The 20983-nt window shown below is 41.6% G+C and overlaps 1 protein-coding gene across 25 annotated transcripts in view; it reads left to right on the forward strand.

Annotated features, from left to right (window-relative positions):
* Positions 1–16662: 16662 nt before the first annotated feature.
* The window catches only part of Gphn (gephyrin), a 416220-nt gene continuing 411899 nt past the window's right edge, over positions 16663–20983 (forward strand). For 6 of the 25 annotated variants that reach the window (XM_060387716.1, XM_060387719.1, XM_060387720.1 and 3 more), the window contains exon 1: positions 16664–16872. In XM_060387716.1, the coding sequence (XP_060243699.1) occupies positions 16809–16872 (64 nt within the window). In that variant the 5' untranslated portion in view covers positions 16664–16808. Of the gene's footprint in view, positions 16873–20983 lie in introns of all 25 variants that reach the window. The other 19 variants (XM_060387721.1, XM_060387724.1, XM_060387726.1 and 16 more) reach the window with 6 other exon arrangements.

The following is a 20983-nucleotide window of genomic DNA, read 5'->3' on the forward strand; positions in this document are numbered from 1 at the left end:
GACATGGACTCAGCTGCCTGCTCTTTGATCACTTCCCCCTGGCTGGCAGGGCGGCCTTGCCAGGCCACAGAGGAAGAGGATGCGGGCAGTCCTGATGAGAACTGACATGCTAGGTCAGATGTTAGGGAAGTAAGGCTCCCCATTTCTGAGGACTAGGGGAGGGGATTAGGGAAGAAGAGGGAGGGAGGTTGGGACAGGAGGAGGAGACAAGGGAGGGGCTATAATTGGGATGTAAATACATTATTAACAATAAATTTAAAGAAAAAGATAACATTATCACTATAATGGACTGAGATAAATACCTACTTTTTATTGATTAAGGTACGAAATAAATTGGTTTGCTTGCTAGCAGAGGTTTTCATTTGCTTTAGAAATGAGTCCTGTTATGCTGGGCATGATGGTACATACCTGTAAACCTAGAACTACAGGAGACAGAAGTAAGGGGGTCAGACATTCAAAGTTAACCTTGGCTACATATTGAGAGCCTATCTCATTAGCCCTAAAGTATTGATATCACAAGTTCAATATCACTCAGACTTACCATCTTTCCTTCCTTCAAATGTGCCAAAAATTTCAGTTTCTTTAAAACATCATTAAAAATAAAAGATTTCACATTGGCCTCTGACTTTTACTGATGGCACTACAAAGTCATCTGTTAGATTGACTGGCTATTTACCAAATAGTGTCAACACTTTGGTAAGTCAAGGACATGGTTCTAAACTTTACAGGCACAAATAAATTTATGTGGTTAACTCAGCGAAATGGTGAGCAACTATTAAAATTCTTAAGCGGTTAAACAATAAACCAAAAATCAACATAAATTACAGAAATGATACATACATTTCCACCACTCATGAAGTGGAGTCAGGAGGATCAGGAGTTCAAGGTTATCCTTGTCTACATAGAGAGTTTGAGGACAGCCTGGGATGTAACCCCACCAAAACAAAACAAAACAACACAAAACAAAAAAACCAAAAACCAAAAACACAGAAAAGTCTATCTTCCTATTAGACTATGTCTATACTAGACATTTTCTTATCTCATATTCTAATTATGATGAACTGAATTGGTAAGCAGGGAAATATTTGTTTGAATATTGTTAGTTTTATTAGTACTCATATTACAATATATTTCTTTGATAATAAAAGATTTACTATCAAATAAATTGTACTTATAAATACAATACTGTATTTTTATTATAGAGTTTTAAAAAATACTTTAAAAATGTGTGTATGCTGCTCAAATATTCTATTTTTATTGTACTTAAGTGTTTTAAAAATGTGTGTGTGTGTGTGTGTGTGTGTGTGTGTGTGTGCTGCCCAAGTGCCCACAGAGGCTAGAGGAGGGTGTTGGATACCGGGATATGGAGTTACAGGTGTTTGTGAGCTGCCTGATGTGGATGCAGGAGTGTTCCTAACTGCTGAGTCATTTCTCCAGCCCCAAAAGATTGTTTTTAATGTCAGGTGTCAAGGCCAGTTGAGGAAAACCTTGTCCTATCAGCAATATATTTACGAACCTTCTCTTTGGGAGATAACTATTCACGAAACATCTCATTTGTTGTGTCTTGACTTCCTCACCTTTGGGGGGACATTTTTGACATTTTTATCCCCAAAATTGCCTTTTGCAGTGACCACAAAATGACTAGCAATGTTCACCACACTTTCCTAAACAAAGCAAGGCCAATAACAATTCTTTACTACAGAACTACAATCACCAGACAGGAGGTGACAGAGTGTAACATTTTAAAATTTACATTTGTATCTAGGCATGAAGTCTACCTTCAGTATTAAGTACATAATAGCCACTTTAGACCACGGCTCACTTCAAAGGCAGAGATTTCTGTTATCTGTTGCATCCTAGGCAAACATCTAACAGCCTCTCTGGCACTTTAGGAGGAGCCTGAGCTGCTTTCAATTCAAAGTCCCTATTGCTTCATATGCTCTGCATTTATTACTCATTAGGGAACGGAAAGCAAGGTTACACTTAACCTGCAACCGACCAATACTACATCGGAAGACATGCATGCAGATAAAAAATGACTGTTGTTTTGTGGGAAGGTAGTAGTGGAGAGTAGAGCTGCCCATGGCCGGGAAACGATGATTGTGGTAAGCTGCTTTCCTCCTTTTACAGCCTTGCTCTAGCCGGTCCTTGGCCTTTAAACCTGAGATGGTACAGCCAGCCTTCAGGGTTGACCTTCCCCCCCTTAGTCGATCTCTGGAAATGCTGGCACTCACCGAAGGGTTGTTTTACTAATCTTCCAGGTACTTCTTGATCCAATCAAATTGACAGCAAGGTTAGACGTCATACTTCATAAAATGAAAAGTCTTAGGACAACTGAAATATCCATCTTCTCTGCTTATTTTACAAATTCACCTATGCACCATAACTTTCACAGGTTTTTCTTAAGGTCATTTTAAGAAGAAAATACAATATAAACGTTTTATAAACCAGATTTTATCTAGTTATCAGGCATTTTGGTAGAAAGTAAAATTAATTAATCATTATACTTAGGTTAAATATTCTTTGCACATCATTTTTAACTCTAAATTTTTATTTATTTTAGTGTGTATTTTGCTTATATGCATGTCTATGTACCACACATAAATCTGTGCACAGGTAGGGTCCATAAGAAGGCATCAGATCCCTTGGAACTAGAGTTACAGATGTTTATAAGCTGCTGTGTGGGTGCTGGAATTGAACCTGGGTCTTCTGGAAGAGGCTTGATGCTTTTAAGCACTGGTCTACATCTTTGGGGGCATGACTTTTACAGTATAGAGAAATTTTTTTTCTCTAAAGTTAGACTTTTTAAGTTTTTTGTTAGAAAACCAATAAATGATTTAAGGGAAAAAATGATTTTTATTTGAAGGTCAGCTTTAACATAATCTATGAAAGCTTACATACTTGGAATTGTGATTTTTGACTTACATATAGATTTAATCCTCAATAAGTGAAAACATAATGGACAGAACTCTTTTAAGAAATCAACTAGAAATAACAATTGGGACACCAGCAAGATGGCTAACTGCAGGTTACAAATGCCTGTCCTCTCCACAAAAAAAGGGACCAAAATATAAATATTTTGGGGATACAATTGTGAGGAAGAGTAGCGGGGAATTGGTAGGTATTTAGTGGAACAGGAAATCTAAGAATGACCCCATAGAATAGAATAAGATATATTTTTTTCTTTCTATATCGTCTTACCTGTTGAGATCAACTCAGAATGAAGAGATACTTCTGAAACAAACAAGTAGTAGCCAGGAAGCCCATAGTGGCACCCCATTAATACCACAGACATAGTCTTTGCTGATGGAGAATCTTGCAGTTTTGCTAGATCCTGAGCACCATTTAGAGAGGTGCATGGAGCTTATACATTACCCAAGGAGGAATCTATGTTGTTTTCTATCCCTGCCACCATCACTTTTTGTAGAGGTGACCTTCACTCACATTGTATTAAGTTGTGTCTCTGTATATTCCATTGTTAATTGCTGAACCAGCAGAGAGCTAAATGCTAACAGATCCTGTTATTGTCATTGCTACTGAAGATCTCCCTGTCTCAATGTTGTGAAAAATCACTCCCTAATTATCTCTGATTGGTTGGTTAATAAAGAAGCTAAACGGCCTGTGAGCTGGGCAGAAGAGACAGTAGGTAGGACTTCCATTTCCAGGCTGGGGGTCCCAGAAAAGAGAGGAGAGATGAGGTGGCTATGGGCAGGTGGCCATGAGAATGTAGCCATGAGGCCATGCCATGAGAAGGTTGCCATGCCATGAGGAGGAGATCACCATGGAGGGATTGCCATGTGGACAGAGATAGAGCAGGAGCAACCAGGAGAAGACAAAAGGACTGATAACAGGAAATGTGGCTGGAAAGTAGCTAGACTAGCTTAGACAGGTTAGAATAGATTAATATCTGTGCAGTTATGACACTTGAAGCTTATTAATAAATGTAACAGGTCCCCGTTTAATTATGTAGGAGCTAGAGCGGGCCCAGAAAAAAAAAAAACAACTTTATCACAACTTTTGCTCCTTATCCCACCGTCTTCACTGGATGTATCAGTCTAGTATATTTTTCTGACAGCTAGTAGAAACTGTTGTTTCCATGATGCCAAATTAAACTCCACACGTGGTAAATATCATCACCACTGAGGAGCTACTCCTATATGACCATACTCCTGGAACTGACTATTCAGGACAACACTCCACCAACCATGGCCTGCTGAAGCACTAGCACTGGTCCACACTGCACTGTGTCTGAAATAAAGTAGTCCTTGGCCATCCTGAGCAGCAGGGGAACTGAATGCAAACTGGCTACACACAAAAATGGGTGTACCTAACAGCTGGGTTCACTACTTCCAGCAAGGCCTCATCTGGAGCCTCCCTGGTAGACTAATGTGACAGATGACCATAGTCTAGGCCACTAAAGCATTTCACAAACACCCAATACTGAATAGAAGGTGGAAACAAAAAGCTGCAGACTATACTACTGCGTGTTCTTTTTTAATTTTAATTTTATTAGTTTATTCACTTTGTATCCCATCTGTAGATCCCTCCCCATCCCCTCTCGAAAATTTCCACTCTCCCTCCTCCTCCTTCTCCTATGCCCCTCCCCAGTCCAATATAGGGGAAGTCCTCCTCCCCTTCCATCTGACCCTTGTCTATCATGCTTCACTGTCTTCCCCTGTGGACTGGTAAGGCTGCTCCCCACCTCAGGTGGAGGTGATCAAAGAGCCAGCCCATGAGTTCATGTCAGAGTCCCTGTTCCTCTTATTGGGGAACCCCCTTGGACACTGAGCTGCCATGGGCTACATCTGTGCAGGGGTTCTAGGTTATCTCCATGCATGGTCCTTGGTTGGAGTATTAGTCTCACAAAAGATCCGTGTGCCCAGATTTTTTTTTTGGTTCTGTTGCTCTCCTTGTGGAGCTCCTGTCACCTCCAGGTCTTTCTACCTTCCCCTTCTTTCATAAGATTCCCTGCACTCTGTCCAAAGTTTGGTTATGAGTCTCAGCATGTTTCTTTTTTAAAATTTTTATTTTTAAATATTATCACAGGTTATTTACTTTGTGTCCCAGCCGTAGTCCACTCCCTCATGCCCTCCCAATCCCATCCTCACTCCCTCATCTCCTCCCTGACCCTTTCCAAGTCCACTGATAGGGGAGGTCATCCTCCCCTTCCATCTAGCTTATTAGGTATTTTCAGGACTGGCTGCAATGTACTCCTCTGTGGCCTAGCAAGGCTGCTCCTCCCTTGGGGGTGGGGGGAGGTCAAAGAGCCTGCCATTGAGTTCCTGTCAGAAATAGTCCCTGTTCCCTTTACTAGGGTACCCACTTGGATACTGAGCTACCATGGGCTATGTCCAAGCAGGGGTTCTAAGTGATATCCATACATGGTCCTTGGTTGGAAAAACAGTCTCATAAAAGACCACTGTGCCCTGATATATTTGGGCCTTGTGGAGCTCCTGTCCTCTCCAGGTCATACTAACTCCCCTTTTTTTCATATGATTCCCTGCACTCTGCAAATATGATACCCTACTGGGTAGAGCTTTTCAAAGGCCCTCTGTGGTAGGCTCCTGTCCTGTTCCCTGTTTTCTCCCACTTCAGATGTCCATCTCGTTTGCCTTTCTGAATGAAGATTGAGCATCTATTGATCCATACTTATCACTCTGCACAAAATTAAAATCCAAGTGGATCAAAGACCTCAATATAAAAACAGACACACTAAACCTGTTAGAAGAAAAAGTGAGGAAGAGCCTTGAACCCACTGGCACAGGAGACAACTTCCTGAACAGAACACCAACAGCACAGGCTCTAAGATCAACAATCAATAAATGGGACCTCATGAAACTGAAAAGCTTCTGTAAAGGAAAGGACATTGTCGTCAGAACAGAATGACAGCCTACAAATTGGGAAAGGATCTTCACCAACCCTATATCTGACAAAGGGCTAATATCCAGAATATATAAAGAACTAAAGAAGGTAAAAAGCAACAAATCAAGTAATCCAATTAAAAAAAAAAAGAATACAGAGCTAAACAGAATTCTCTGCAGAGGAATAAAGAATGGCAGATAAACACTTAAAGAAATGCTCAACATCCTTAGCCATCAGGGAAATGCAAATCAAAACAACCCTGAGGTTTCACTTGACACCCATCAGAATGGCTAAGATCAAAAACTCAAGTGACAACACATGCTGGAGAGGATGTGGAGAAAGAGGAGCCCTCTCCATTGCTGGTAGGAATGTAAACTTGTACAACCACTTTGGAAATCAATTTGGAGCTTTCTCAGAAAATTAGGAATAGTGATACCACAAAATCCAGCTATACCACTCCTAGGCATATATCCAAAAATGCTCAAGTATACAACAAGGACATTTGCTTAACCATGTTTGTACTAGCTTTATTTGTAATAGCCAGAAGCTGGAAACAACCCAGATGTCCCTCAGTTGAGGAATGGATACAGAAATTGTGGTACATTTACACTATGGAATACTACTCAGCAATTAAAAACAAGGAAATCACGAAATTTGCAGGTAAATGGTGGGATCTAGAAAAGATCATCCTGAGTGAGGTATCCCAGAAGCAGAAAGATACATATGGTATATACTCACTTGTAAGTGGATATTAGACATAAAAGATAAACATACTAAAATCCTAAGGAAGCTAATCAAGAAGGAGGACCCTAAATAAGATGCTCAATCTGCATGTTCTTAAAGCCATTCTACATTTTACCTGACTGTCACTATATCTGCAGATGTGTATTTTCACCTATGAAAACCGCTCTAAAAACTGGAGAAGATAAGCATACTACAAAATATATAATAATAACAGTTGGGTACAAGAAAGTTGAAAGCAAGAAAACCTGAAATCACCCACAGAAGTATAAGTTATTCAAAAATGATTTCCAAAAATGAAAAATGTATGAATTTCCTGAATGAATTTAAAATAATGACCATAAGAAAACTCTAAGGGATACAAAAGAATATAAATAGGTTAATAAAATCAGAAAAACAATTCTTATATGCATAAAAATTCAACAAAGAGGCATCATAAAATAGAACCAAGCAGAAATATTAGAATTGAAGAACTCAATGAATTTGATATACATGTAACAGGGGTGATCACTAGCAAACAAATCAAACAAGAATTTCTAAATTCTAAGATCAGTCTTTTGAAATAATCCAAAACAATGGACGAAAAAGAGCAAGCAAAACCATAGGACTGAATGTATACAATTAAGCAAACAAATCTTTGTTATGAAAATGCCAGAGGGAGAAAAGACAAAGGCACAGAAGACTTATTTAATAAATGATAGCTGAGAGAGTCCCAGGTCATAGGGGAGATAAGGACATCCATATCCTTGAAGCTCAAAAGACTCTAGATAGATTCAACTCAACTCTTCTCTGATGCACATTATAACTAAAATTTCAAAAGTCAAAGAATTTTGAAAGAAGAATGAAACATAAAGTTACATATAAGAGAGTTTCAGCAGATTTCTCAGATGAAACCTGTAGGCTAGAAGAGAACAGAATTATATATTCAGAGTGCTGGAGGAAAAAGGAAAAAAAAAAAAGCCAGCCAAGGATATTATGGCCTGAAAAGTCATCTTTCAGTTTTTTTTTTTTTCATTTTTAATGAGTATTTTCTCCAACAAGCAAAAGCTAAGCTATTAGCCTAGCATTTAAAAATATTGGAGGTGCTTAAACAAGAAAGAGAAGCACTTTATTAACATAAAAAATCTGAAAATATAAAGTTCATTAATGGAGATAAACTCATCATCAAATTCATACTAACACATTACTCAGAGTAGAATATAACCTTTGAAATATCTACTTTGAGGTTTAAAAGTGAAAGTTATCAACGGTAATTGTATCTATAAAGTCATTAAGGAATACAAAGTATATACATCTAAATTAAGGCCATAAAAGTTGTAAATTGTGTGTGTGATACCTAGGTGTTTGTCATTTTAAAACAATTTATGTGTATGAGTGTTTGCCAGCCTGTATATATGTTTATCATGTATGTGCCTGGTACCTGAGAAGGGGCATTAGACCCTCTGGAACTGGAGTTAGAGACAGTTATGAGCTGGACCTGGATCCTCTGTAAGGATACGTGCGTTTTTGATAAGTGGGAGTTTTTTCTTTTTAATGGATATTGCTGAGTGTCATTAAAAAGGGGGGGGGGTTGGAGAGATGACTTAGTGGTTAAGGGCACTTGTCGTGTACCCTGTATGTGCCTGGTATCCTCAAAGGCCAGAAGAGGGAGTAGGATTCCATAAGACTGGAGTTACAGGGTGACCATGTGGACTCTGCAGATCCAAACTGGGACCTCTGGATGAGCAATCAGTGTTCTCGGCCAGAGCCATCTCTTCAGCCTCCCCATTATTTTCTTATTTATTTATTTGTTTGGTTTTGTGACAGGGTCTCTCTACAGCCTCCCCATTCTTTTCTTATTTATTTATTTATTTATTTATTTATTTGGTTGGTTGGTTTTGTGACAGGGTCTCTCTACATAGACCAGACTATCCTCAGACTCACAGAGATATGTGTGCCTATGCCTCCTGAGTGCTGATATCAAAGGCATGTTCCACCATGCCCAGCTGCCCAATTATTAGGATTCAAAAAGTTTATTATTTATTTTATGTATATGGGTATTTTGTGCCCATATAATGGCTGTGTGCCATGTATGTGTCTGGTGCCTGTGGAGGTCAGGAAAGGTCACTGGAAACTGCATAACTGAAACTGGAGTTATGCACAGTTATGAGCAGCTACGTGGGGGCTAGAAACCCAGATCATCTGCCACAAATAAGTGCTTTTTCCTCTGTAAACAGAAAGGCCAAATTTTTCATCAGTACCACATTGAATGCTACAGCACATTAAAAATATACTCACTGTAATCAAGTGATATTCAACTCAGAGATGCAAAGATGGTTTAATCTTTGTAACACAGTAACATACATTATAGCAACACAAGACTAGATATAGGAAAATTAATTAAGTTAGCATACCTTTTTTATACCTTCATATAAAATTTTTACACCTTCACATAAAAATTCTAAAAAAACAAAATATCTCTAGAAGGCATACATTTCAAGATAATAGAATGAAAACATGATAAATCCACAGGTAAAATCACACTAAATGAAGAAAAAAAATAGAAAGTTTTTAAAGATCTGGATAAGCTATGATGCTCTTTTCCATTACATCTATTCACCGTAACACTGAAAGTTCAAGCTGGAGCAATCAGTCAAGAGAAAGAGGAAAAGAAACACTGGAAAATTCAAACTGGAAAGAAGTCAGTCCAGCTTTCCATGTTAGCAAATGGTATGCTTTTACACACAGAAAACTCTGAAGACACAGCCCCCCAAATCTGTCACCATTAATTTAGTGAAGTCACAGGATACAAATCAATGTACAAAAATCAACAGTTTCTTTATTCTTTTAAAAAATGTATTTACTTTTTCAGGGTTGGTGCCCAAACCTAGATATTTTCTTATGCTAGGCAAAAACTTTATCTCTGACATATGTGTATGTACACACACACACACACACACACACACACACAACAGACGTTATATATGATATATAACAATATAAAACAAATATGACAGCTGTACCCAAATTTTTATTGTAGTAAAATATATACAATTTTCACCATTTTTATTCACTTGAAAGTACACATTAAAGTGTTTCTAGATATTAAAAATGAACAACTGAAAAGGAAATTGAGAAAACAATGCTAGGGCTGGAGAGATGGTTCTAAGGCTGAGAGCACTTGCTGCTCTTGTAGAGGGCCCGGGTTTGGTTTCCAGCACCCACGTCAGACAATTCACAACAACTTGTAATTCCAGTTTCAGGGGGAATCCTTCTGGCCTGTGGGGGCACTGTTCAATGTGGTGGTACACATTCAGACAAACAGGCCCCACATTCATATAGATTAAAAAATAAGCAAAAGAAAAAAATGTTAAAAAGAAAACTATCATTTACAAATAGCTACAGAACATTCATCAAATGTAACTAAAAAGATAACTATCAGTGTAAAAATACTGATTTGGTTGGAAAAATTAAAATATTGTTAGGATATCCCCATTACCCAAAGAGATATGAGGATTAAATGCAACTGCTATCAAAGTGTATGAATGATATTCGTTTTTCACATTCATAGATAAAACAGAAATCTAAAATTCGGAATAATGAAAGACCCCAAATCACCAAAACCCTAAAAGAATAAAGCTAAAGGTATTACATTATATGACTTCAAAATACCCAAAACTATAGTAATCCAAACAGCATGATACTGATAAAAATAGCTACACAGAGTAGCTGAACAGCACGGAGCCCAGAAGTAAGTTTATACATCTACCTCACTTTCCCCTCTGCAGTTTCCCTTCCCTCCTCCCTTCCCAGTCTATCTCACCTTCCCATCCACCACTTCTCCATTTCTTTTCAGAAAAGGGCAAGCCTCCCATGGGTATCAACCAAACATGGCTACCAAGTTGCAGTAAGACAACAGCCACCTCAGTTTTGACAAGATTGCTAAGGACATGTGCTGGGGGAAAGAACTGCATCTTCAGTAACTAATGTTGGGGTCTGGTGATGGCTCAGTGCGTTGAAGTGTCTGCTGCCAAACCTAAGGACCTGAATTTGATCTCTGGGATCCATACAGTGAAAGGAGAATAAGTTTAATTTCTGACACTGTGCTCTGATCTCCACACACACAAATTCAACATGCACACATAGGCACACAAGCAAATATACATACACATACAATGTAATAAAATAGTCATGCAGACATGTGAAACTAAGCATTTGAAAAAAAAAATCACTAAAAAAAGTAAGGCCTGACTATTTAACTATTACATAGGAGAAAGAACAGAGGAAACATTTTGCAACAGTGTATACTATGGCAAGGAATTTTGGTTAATACCTCAAAAGCACAGGCAATAAAACAAAAATTTAAAAAGACACATTGGATGGCATCAAAGTAAAAAGCAAAACAAACATCAGAGGGAAGAAAAACTATAGAGCAGGAGAAATGTGTGAAGATTATACATCTGACAAGAGATTACTATCCAGACTGTATAAGAAACTGAATAGCAATAACCAAGTAATTCAGTTAGAAACATGGCAAGAGTTAACTAGATGTTCAAAAGAAGGTATGAACATGGGCAACAGATATGAAAACAGGCAAGGGATATATAGGAGAGAAATGAAAATTGCATCTATAATAAAATATATCTCACCCAAATAGACTGGTGGTTATCAGAAAAACAAACAAAGTAAGTGCTGCTGGCTATAGGATGGGAACTCAATTTCAGTAGCAATGTACACTAACAGATTCACTGGAGATACTACCGGGTTCCTCAAAACAGGAAATTAGAGCTTTTGAATGGCTCAGCAGGTTAGCGCACCTGCTGCCAAGACTGATGACTGGAGTGGAAGAAGACAATTCCCCCAAGTTGTCCTCCCAGCCTCTCCCCTACCCCGATGGATAGATGTGCACAGGTGCACACACTGGGCATGGTGAGGGGGAGAGAACAAATGTTTAAAAGCCCAACAAAATGATTTTTAAAAGAGGACATGGAATTAGAAGATTGGTGAGACACCAGCTCTTCCATGTTTATGCCGTATCTAGTCACAATAGCCAAGACAGGGAATCAAGCTAGGTGTCCAACAACAGATGAATGGATGAAGATCTGAAATGCATGGGCAATAAAATGTTTACTGACAAAAAGAAAATCCTGCACCTGAGTTAATATGGAAGGTACTATGCAAAATGAAATGTTAGACACAGAAAGACCAACGATCTCACTAGTAAGTGGAATCTGAAAATGTTCTCATGTAATTTGGAACAATGGTTGCCACAGACCAGAGAGGGGATATGGAGGATGTGAGGAGAGTTGAATAAACAGATGCTGTTATAATTGGATAAAAGGAACAAAGGTTTGACATTCAATCATACATAATAGTGACTATAACTAACAATAATGTATATTTGAAAATACTTGGAAAGTAGATCTAGAAAGCTCTTAGCACAAAGAAACGGTAAATGTTTGAAGTGACAGATATGCTAATTTCTCTATTATTACACGTTATCAATAGCAGTCTATACACAATAATTGTGTCAGTTTTTTTTAATCAACATTAAATTTTTTTTAAAGATTTATTGGTTTGTTATGTATACAGTGTTCTGCTTGCATGTACGCCTGTGCACCAGAAGAGGGCACCAGATCTCATTATAGACGGCTGTGAGCCACCACATGGTTGCTGGGAATTGAATTCAGGACCTTTGGAAGAGCAGCAAGTGCTCTTAACCTCTGAGCCATCTCTCCAGCCCCCAATACTAGTTTTTTTATTTAGTAAAACTCTTACTTCCCTTATTTAGCAATACTTCCTTCTTTTTAAAATTATACCATTCTATTTATATATATTTTCATATGAAGGAAAAAATTTGGTATTTACAAATCAGAAACTTTGTTTTTCTTTATATCAAATTAGCAACCATATAAACAACTCATGACTTTCTACACCTTGTAAATTTTCAGGACAGACCTGAGAACTTCTCTGCCTTTTAACTATCAATGATAGAATATGTGTGTGGTGGTTTAAGTATTGGTACCCTCAGGAAAGAATGAGTAGAGAGTAATGATCAATCTTGATTGTCAAGTTGGTGAGATTTAGAAACACCATGAAAACAGAGCCCCAAGGCAGGTCTCTGCAGAATTCTCTACTTAGGATAATTGAGGAGGGAACACCCATTGCAACTTGGTGGTACCAGTCCCTGGGCTGGGGTTCTGCGCTGGAAAAGGAGACAGCTAGTTGAGTAGTCCCATCATCACCCTGCTTCCCGACTGAAGATGCAATGCAACCTGCTGACGCAAGCTCCTGACGCTACTACTTCTTTACCAGGATGGGCAACTACCACCAAATGGGCCCAAACAAACGCTTCTGTAGATTGCTTTTGTCTGTTATTTTGTTTCTGCAATGAGAAAGCTGGGGGTTTGGAATAAGAGTCCACCTAACTGCTAAGTTATCAAGGAATTAATGTGACCTAAAGTAACAGGTTCGTTCTCCTTTAACCTTCTCCCATTTGGTAAAGGTGTAGTTAGTTGATCCCCATATTTTGGGTATCTGAAAGAGGCAAAGAAATGTTCTTTCTTAAAGTTTTCAGAGGATGCTAACTTGATTCTGGATTTCTAGCCTGAAGTGTGAGATATAAAATTGAAGTTTTAGATCATAGTTTATGGTGCTTAGTTATGCTAGTTGTAGGGTAGTGATGTAATGCCTAATATGATAGATCTGAAATTCATCTTGATGATTTAGCTTTCTTTGAGGAAAATATTGGCTAAAATCAAAGTTTCACTTTGTACCCAACTTTTTTTTTTAAAAAAAACTGGAGTAAATTATATGCCATTTCCACCATTTTATCCATTGGCAAAAGTACACAATTCAATGATGTAAAATATATTTGAAAGGGTATTCGCACACATTTTTAAGAGTCAGTTTTAGTTCCAGGCATTATCCAGTCAGGAAAAACAGAGTGTACTAAGCCTTGTAATATAATCCATTTTGAAAGTATTTTTTGACGGTGTCTAGAGCTGAGTGCTTTTTTTTTCACCATAGCAAAACAATATTTTGCCTTATTTATATTGAAATTTTGAAAAGGAAAAGCAGAAAATGTAAATACATTACTATTAGAAAAAAAAACTCAAAATGATTTCTGATGAACACAATTTTTCACTTTCATAATTAAACTGTTTACCTTTTATGTTTTAGATGGTGAACTTTTAAATTATTAAATCTGTATAATAACCATAAACTCTTGGCCAACTCCATTTCCTCACAAATAGACTCAGCTTTTTTGTTTGTTTCTCAAACTTAACTTTCCTCCTAGTCCTATGAGTTTCCTAAGACAAACTGTCAATGTATGAAACTGCTACTTTTATCTATCATCCAGAAAATTTTACTTGATACTAGAATGAATTCTGAGATTCTTCTATACTGTAATAGTAGACAACTCCACTTATCATTCCAAGACTCCTAAAGTATGCTAAAAAATTCACAGTATCAAAGCCTACATACTTTCTTATTAGTTCTCACTGTATACCTTAGTAACCTCAGAGAGCTTTCATCTTTTCACTGCTGGATGAACTTTACAGCTTCTCTTTGGCATGTCTGAATTACTACCACTAAGCACTTGGTACTGGGACAGCTGCTCTGATAACCAAGACGAATGTTCAGTGACTAAGGCATGGGCTCCTTAGATCGGTTGGACAGGGGGATGATTCACAACACAGGCAGGACCAAACAGAATTATATGTGATCGCATTACACTAAGAATGGTGCACATTTTACAGCTTGAATGTTTTACCTCAACAAACTTTGTCTAATTTTCTATATCCTTTAGAATGCTGTACACAAATACAATGAAATGTGATCATATGTGCTTTCTAACTTGAACAATTTTCTATTTAGTACTTCTGGACCATGGCTATGCAGAGAACTGAAACCCATAGGAAGCAAAACTGTGGGAACTAGGGTAGTAAAGTATAAATTCTAATTGTTAAAGCTTACGGAATTTGGGAGAGAAATATACTTATTGAACAAAAATAACTGGAAGACAAGCATCTAGTTTCATTATTTTTCAGTAATTTCAGTACTATATTTAGTAAAATATAACAATCCATGTAATCAAGAGACTTAGTTCATATTCATCCTAGTCAGTTACATTTTAATGAATTACATTAGAGATGCAGTTCAGTGGTGGAGTGCTTGCTTAGCGTGAGGCCCCAATTCAAGACACAGTACAGAAAAGAAAATGTCATTCACCAATATTTTTATGTATGCAGAAAGTTCTTTGTTCTGTTACTGATTTGTGAAAGTGCTAGTTATTTTCACATGAGTAAACTATAAAATGTTTTAAGTTAGAGGGTTTGCCCATTTAGCCTAGTATCTTCTTTAAAGTTTGAAAGAACCCGTTAGTGGGCATGTTTAGTCAATACTAAATCAAGTAGAATTTGCATGTACCGCAGAGAACAGAATAGCCTTGAGAGCTTATGATGTGAACGACTATTTTACCTCATCTTTAGTTTGAGATAAATGATTCATTTGGGCATACTTTCTCATCTCCCTCTTTTGAAACCAGGTAGGACTTCTTCTGCCACTGGGATTATGGGAGGTGAGTACATAGTCTGGCTTAAAAGATTTAATACACCGTCAGAAATCCGAGCTATACATGTCTTCAAACACTCATTATTTTACCCTTCCTCAATTCCAGCCATCGCTTCTTTTGTACTCGCTATTATTTAAGGACACAATGTGAATCCTCAGTGACTGGATGAGTAATAATAGGTTCCATCTGGAGCAATACAAACCCCATATAACCATCAAACCAACTCTGGGATTTTGGTATAAATGCGGATGATTAAACATTTTCGATACTTTGCTTTTGACGCTTTTGGGTTTTACTACGGTGAGCAAATGAGAAAACACATACACACACTTAAAAAAACAATTACAGAGCCAGACAAGGGTATTTAGCAATCATACAAAAATAGTTAAAAGGTGAATAATAACACTTTGTGTGAAAAGGACACGGAACTAAATGAGCACATTTGCACGGTCATCTCATATTCCAGAAATACTGAAATGAATCTTAAAATGCCATGGCAACTGATTGTGGTTCAATGCGTGCGAAACATGTCCTTAGTCTAAGTAGAGGGGGCCTAGGGCCACAACCAGGGGACAGCAGAGAGGGAGAAGCCAGCGGTCTCCACTCCCTAAGCCCTGCAGACGCCTCAGCTTCATCTGCAAGGTCTGGCTGGGCTGCCTCCGGGCTCAGGCGAAGAGAGCCCGAGATCGCCGCGGAGAGCCGCCTGCGGGTCGCAGCGGACGAGGCACAGGAGCGCCCCGTCCCTGCCCGAGCGGGGACCCCGGTCACAGTCGGCCAGCGTCCTGCCGCCCACGCAGCTTCCTAAGGCACGTCCGGGTTCTCCCGCGCCTCCGGGGGGGAAGCCGAGCCCACCTCGCCGCCGCACCCGGTCCGGAGCGGCACGGCCGCGGCCAGAGGCGGCGGGGCCCTGACGACGGGCTGCAGGCTCGGCGGGGGATTGCTTCTGCCTGGGGCCCGCCGAGGCGGCTGCGTCCGTGCCCCGCGCGCGCCCGCCCGCCCGCCCGCAGCCGCGTCCGCCCCGCCAGCCCCGAGCTCCTCCCGCGCGCCCAGGAGCGGTCCCCACTCGGTCCCACCGAGGCCGGGGCCCGGCTCCCTGCCCGAGCTCCCCGGCCCCGCCGCAGCCCGGAGCCCCGCTCCCTCTCCTCCCCTCACTCTCCACGAGTCGCACGCCTCGGGGTGTAGCTCCGCCCCCCCGTCCCCGAGTCCCGCCCCCGCAGCCTCCCGAGCGTGTGCTCCCCTCCTTCCCCCTCCGGTCTCTTGCCATCCAGGCGTCTTGCGGAGCCTCCGGGGTCCCGCCGGCCCACGGCCCCGCCGCCTCCGCGCTCGCCCGCAGCCGGGCCGCCGCTCCTCCCACCCCCTTCCCCCTCGGACCGCTCGTCTCGCGGCCGGACTCGGGGTCGCGCGGCCCGGACTCCGCCCCCTCCGCGGACCCGCGCGCTCCCGGCGCGGCCTCTCCCCGCCCCCTCCCCGCGCCCCCCCCCTCCCCACGCAGGGCCACCGGGCGCTCGGCCCCCTCCTTCCCCGCCCGCCCCGCGCTCCCCGGGCGCCCTCGCTCTCGCGCTCTCCGAGGCGAGCGCGCTCCCGGCCGGCGCGCTCCGGGCTCCGGCTTCTCCCGGCTCCTGTCAGTGCGGTGACTGCGCTGGGAAACATGGCGACCGAGGGGATGATCCTCACCAACCACGACCATCAAATCCGCGTCGGAGTCCTCACAGGTAACCGGGGGCGGTGGGGGAAGGAGGTCCCGGGGAGCGCCGCGGCCGCTGTCCTCCGCCGGCCGGGGGCTGCTCGCCCCGCGGCGGTGCGGCCTCGGGAGGAGGGCAGGCTGAGGAGGGGGACCTGGGGGGGTGCGTTTTACAACCGGCGGAGGGGCTGCCGGGGATGGGGCTGTTCCCCTTGGGGTCCCCGGGGAGCCGGGGCAGGTCCTCCCTGGGGGTGCCGGGGCCCCCCGGCGCCCTCTCGGCCAAAGTCTCCGGCCCCCCGGGGGACCCGAGGGGCCGGTGCGGCGGGCGGGCGCTGCGGGGCTCCGCGCTGCCGGGGCCCCCGGCCGGCGGGATCCCGGCTCCGCAGTCTGAAGCACGCTGCCCGGGGTTGGCCGGGCGCCTCCTCCGCCGAGAGCTCTTCCGAGAGGGGGAAATCCCATCTCCACCCCCTTTGCTCCCCTCCCCCCCCCCCACACCACCACCACCACCACCACCACCACCCGGCGGGCCCCGTGGCACCTGCCTGACACGACTCGGGGGGGGGGGGGTTTCGGCCAAGGCGAAACTCTGCTCCGCCTCTGCTGCCCCTTCGCCGGCCGGCTGGCCCCCTCCCCGCGGCCGACGGGACACCCTCGCCTCCTCCCCCCGACCGGGGGAGCCAGGTGAGAGGCTGTGGTCCGGACCCCCGGAAAGTGCCTTCCCTTCTGCCTTTTCCATTTGAGGGCCCTCCCTCTTCTGGCTGCCTCTTTGCCTGCGAGGACCGGCTGCTCTCGTAGCCGGGAAATCCAGCCTCCCTCCCCCCCCCCTTTTTTTTTTATCTTGAGAAGGATTCCCCTGGTCAGTTTTTTTTTTTTCTTCTTCCCCTCCTTTTTGGGAACCCCCTCCTCCCCTCCATCCTCACGCCCCGGTGGATGGTCCCGAGGCTGGTGAGGAGCGCACTTTTCCCGGGTCTCGTTTCCCTCCCTCGCGGAAGTCGTGTGTGCTCCGCATGTCTGATTCCGTGGCGTTGTATTTGGGTGATCTCCCCGAGTTTGGAGATGGGCATTTGCTGCAGGGCACGACTTCCAAGGCGAATAGCAAGCCTGTTTGTAGGGGTTTCGGCTGTGGTTCTGGAGTTGGCGTGGTTCAAGTGTAATTGAATGGAGAAGCGGGGGTTAAGGAATTATATTTGGAGTGTGAGGCTTAGTGTGGAGTAAAGGAGATCCAAGACTTAGTGATGTGATTTCGGAAAAAGAAGCTATGTAGATGGGAATCCTAGTGTCTTCCCTACTTCATTTAAATTTTTTTTTTTTCCTTCTTCTTCTTGTCGAATTCTGACAGGTTGAGATGGTGCCCGGGAAGAAAGTAAATTGAATGAAACTTGCTTTTATTATAAGTTAGAAACAAATCTTTGATTCTGCCAGCGGATATCGACTACAATGCTTAATTTAGCTGCTGACTTTCATGAAAAGAGGATACCCTCTGCTCTAGTTCCCCCCTTTTTAGTAACTGGATCTCCTCGCCATGATATATATTTGCAGAGGTTAAGAGCAGTTTAATGAATTTTTCCAGAGTCAAAGCCTCTGGATTAAAGAAAGTAATCTAAATCAGTTGCAGGGAAGGACCCCCTCCCCTCCCCCTATCAAACATGCAGATGATGTGCATCTCTTTCTACTTCAGCTGTCTCCTTGTACGGTTGTAGCTTACAATTCTTAGAGTTGATCTTGTTGGTTTTTAAAAGAATCCGACAGTGTGATGTAAATGCGCATACCCTTTGTCGTCTTTCAACTTTTAATTTTCGTCACGTATTTTTGGAAATTAATAGATGAGTGAAAGTGAAATTTTATAGCAACCAAAATATGTCAGCTGTCTGTAGGAATTGAAAGGCCCTAGATGTTTAAAAGCTAGGGTTGTTTTTAAAGAGCATGCTTTATTTATTGATTCTTACGCTGTATTTTTATTTTGTTAATTATCTTAATCTGGTCAGGTGACAGTACATAGTTATTGCGCAGAGTGCTTTGAAAGATGCAGCCCTTGTCTGTGGTCTGATAGGGATAACACTGATAAGTAAACAGACGAAAAGATGTATCATTTCTGTATAAAAGTTGTCTGAATGTAGTGCCTATGAATTTGGGGTGTCGATGCTAAAGGGATTCTGTGTTTAAATTGATTAGCAGAAAATGTGATTACCTGAATGAAAATTTTAGTACATTTAATAGGGTCAAAAAGAACTGGCAGTTTAAAGGGGAATTGAAAGTCAGTGGCAGCAACCTTATAAATAAATATGTGATTGAAGATGAGGCTCTTGAGCAGAATAAAAATGCAGCAAACAGGCCTTGAGCAGCCCAGGTGGAAGAGGTAGGTGGCATAATGTCAAGGAGAGAGGATAAGGTTGGCAATGGAGTTAAAGACAATCCAGAGGAGCTAGCTCATGAGAATGAAGTACAGTAGTGTGGGAGGGAAAGTCTAAGGCCAGTCGTATGGGTGTACCTGAAGAATGAAAAGAAGCTCTAGCTTTAGATGAAATAGTAACAGGACAATAGAGTTTGATGATGGAATGGATATTTGAAATCAGAAGTAACTCTAGGGATTTTTCTGTTGAGGAATTATTGATATAAATACAGTATTGCTTACTATGATAGACCCTAAAAGCATGGAGAAAAATCAGTAGAAATAGCACTAGCTGTCAATCTGTGTATAGTTGATTTTATTACAAACTGCTTAATTTTATGGATTGACATTTTATGTGATCTTGAACAGTGGGAAAAACATCCTCTGAAAAATGAAGCTATGTTGTTTGAGTTTGTGGACTTTAGAACAGTTATACTGTAAGTGGTTCTTTCCTGAATTTTAGAGTAAATTAAAAGGCTACACTTGAAACTGTGATTCTTTCAAGTTATAATTTGTAGCTCATTATTATTATTATTATGATTATTATTATTATTATTATCTAAGTTAGCCTTAAACTATCCTGTTGCCTCCCTCCTTATCCCAGGTGCTGGATTATAGGCGTGCAATTCCAGCTAGTTTGTAGCTTTTTTTTTCTTTTTCCTTTCCTTCCCTCCCTCCCTTCCTCCCTCCCTCCTTCTCTCCCTCTTCCTTTTCTTCCTTCCTTCCTTTTCCCTCCCTCCCTCCATTCTTTCCTTCTTTCCTTCCTTTCTTTCTTCTTTTGTTTTTTCAAGACAGTTTCTCTGTGTAGCCCTGCCTGTCCTGGAACTCACTCTGTAGATCAGGCTGGCCTTGAACTCAGGATCCAGCAGTCTCTGCCTTCTGAGTGGTGGGATTAAAGGTGTGCCATGGCCCTGGAAGTTTGCTGCTTTTTTAAAGGTAGAAGGAATGTTTCATGAAAATGCCCTGGTGCTGGACCTCATGGCATATGTCCATAACCTCAGCACTGGTTAGACTGAGACAACAGAAGGATCTTAATTTCAAGGCTGAAGTGTGGGGGGAGTCTACTAGCATGTTTCACAATAGTAATTTTAAGTGTTTTACAAAGGTAGTGGGAAATGTGGAATGTGCTCTACCCCATAAACAATTTACAGTGTGACTGAATAATACTGTATTGTCACTTCTAAAGTTCTTAGTTGACATCTTTATGACATTGTTGCCTGTTGAAAGATGCTATTTGTTCTCTTAAAACCTCCATTCCCTAGATGTTTTTCTAATCTTCTTTTCAGTTATGAATTTAACAAACATAGTACAGTCTGTGCAGCTTATCTTATGAATTAACTTTCTTGGAATTTTAAAAGAAAGGGAAATGTTTAGCAATGATGTTTCTTTTTTCTTTCGCTTTACTATCTTCAATTATTTAGGATTTAAAACTCAGCTTGTGATACAGTAATATTGTTATTTACATTATACTGTTTATTAATCAGAAAAATAAGACTATGTATAGTATGTACATGAAACTAGATTGTACATCTTTAAATTTTATCTGTGTGTGTGTTGTAATGGAGCATGTGTGGAGGTCAGAGGACAACTTTCAAAAGTTGGTTCTCTGCCTCTGCCATGTGAGTCTTGGTAATCACTCTGGTTGGCAGGCTTGGCAGAAGCAGCTTTACCCACTGTGCACTCTCCAGCCCTACACTGAAACATTTTATGTTGATGATTATGTACCTCTAAGAATAAATATCTTACTTGCCGT

The sequence above is a fragment of the Meriones unguiculatus genome, chromosome 7 (genome assembly GCF_030254825.1).
Source record: "Meriones unguiculatus strain TT.TT164.6M chromosome 7, Bangor_MerUng_6.1, whole genome shotgun sequence".
NCBI lineage: Eukaryota > Metazoa > Chordata > Mammalia > Rodentia > Muridae > Meriones > Meriones unguiculatus.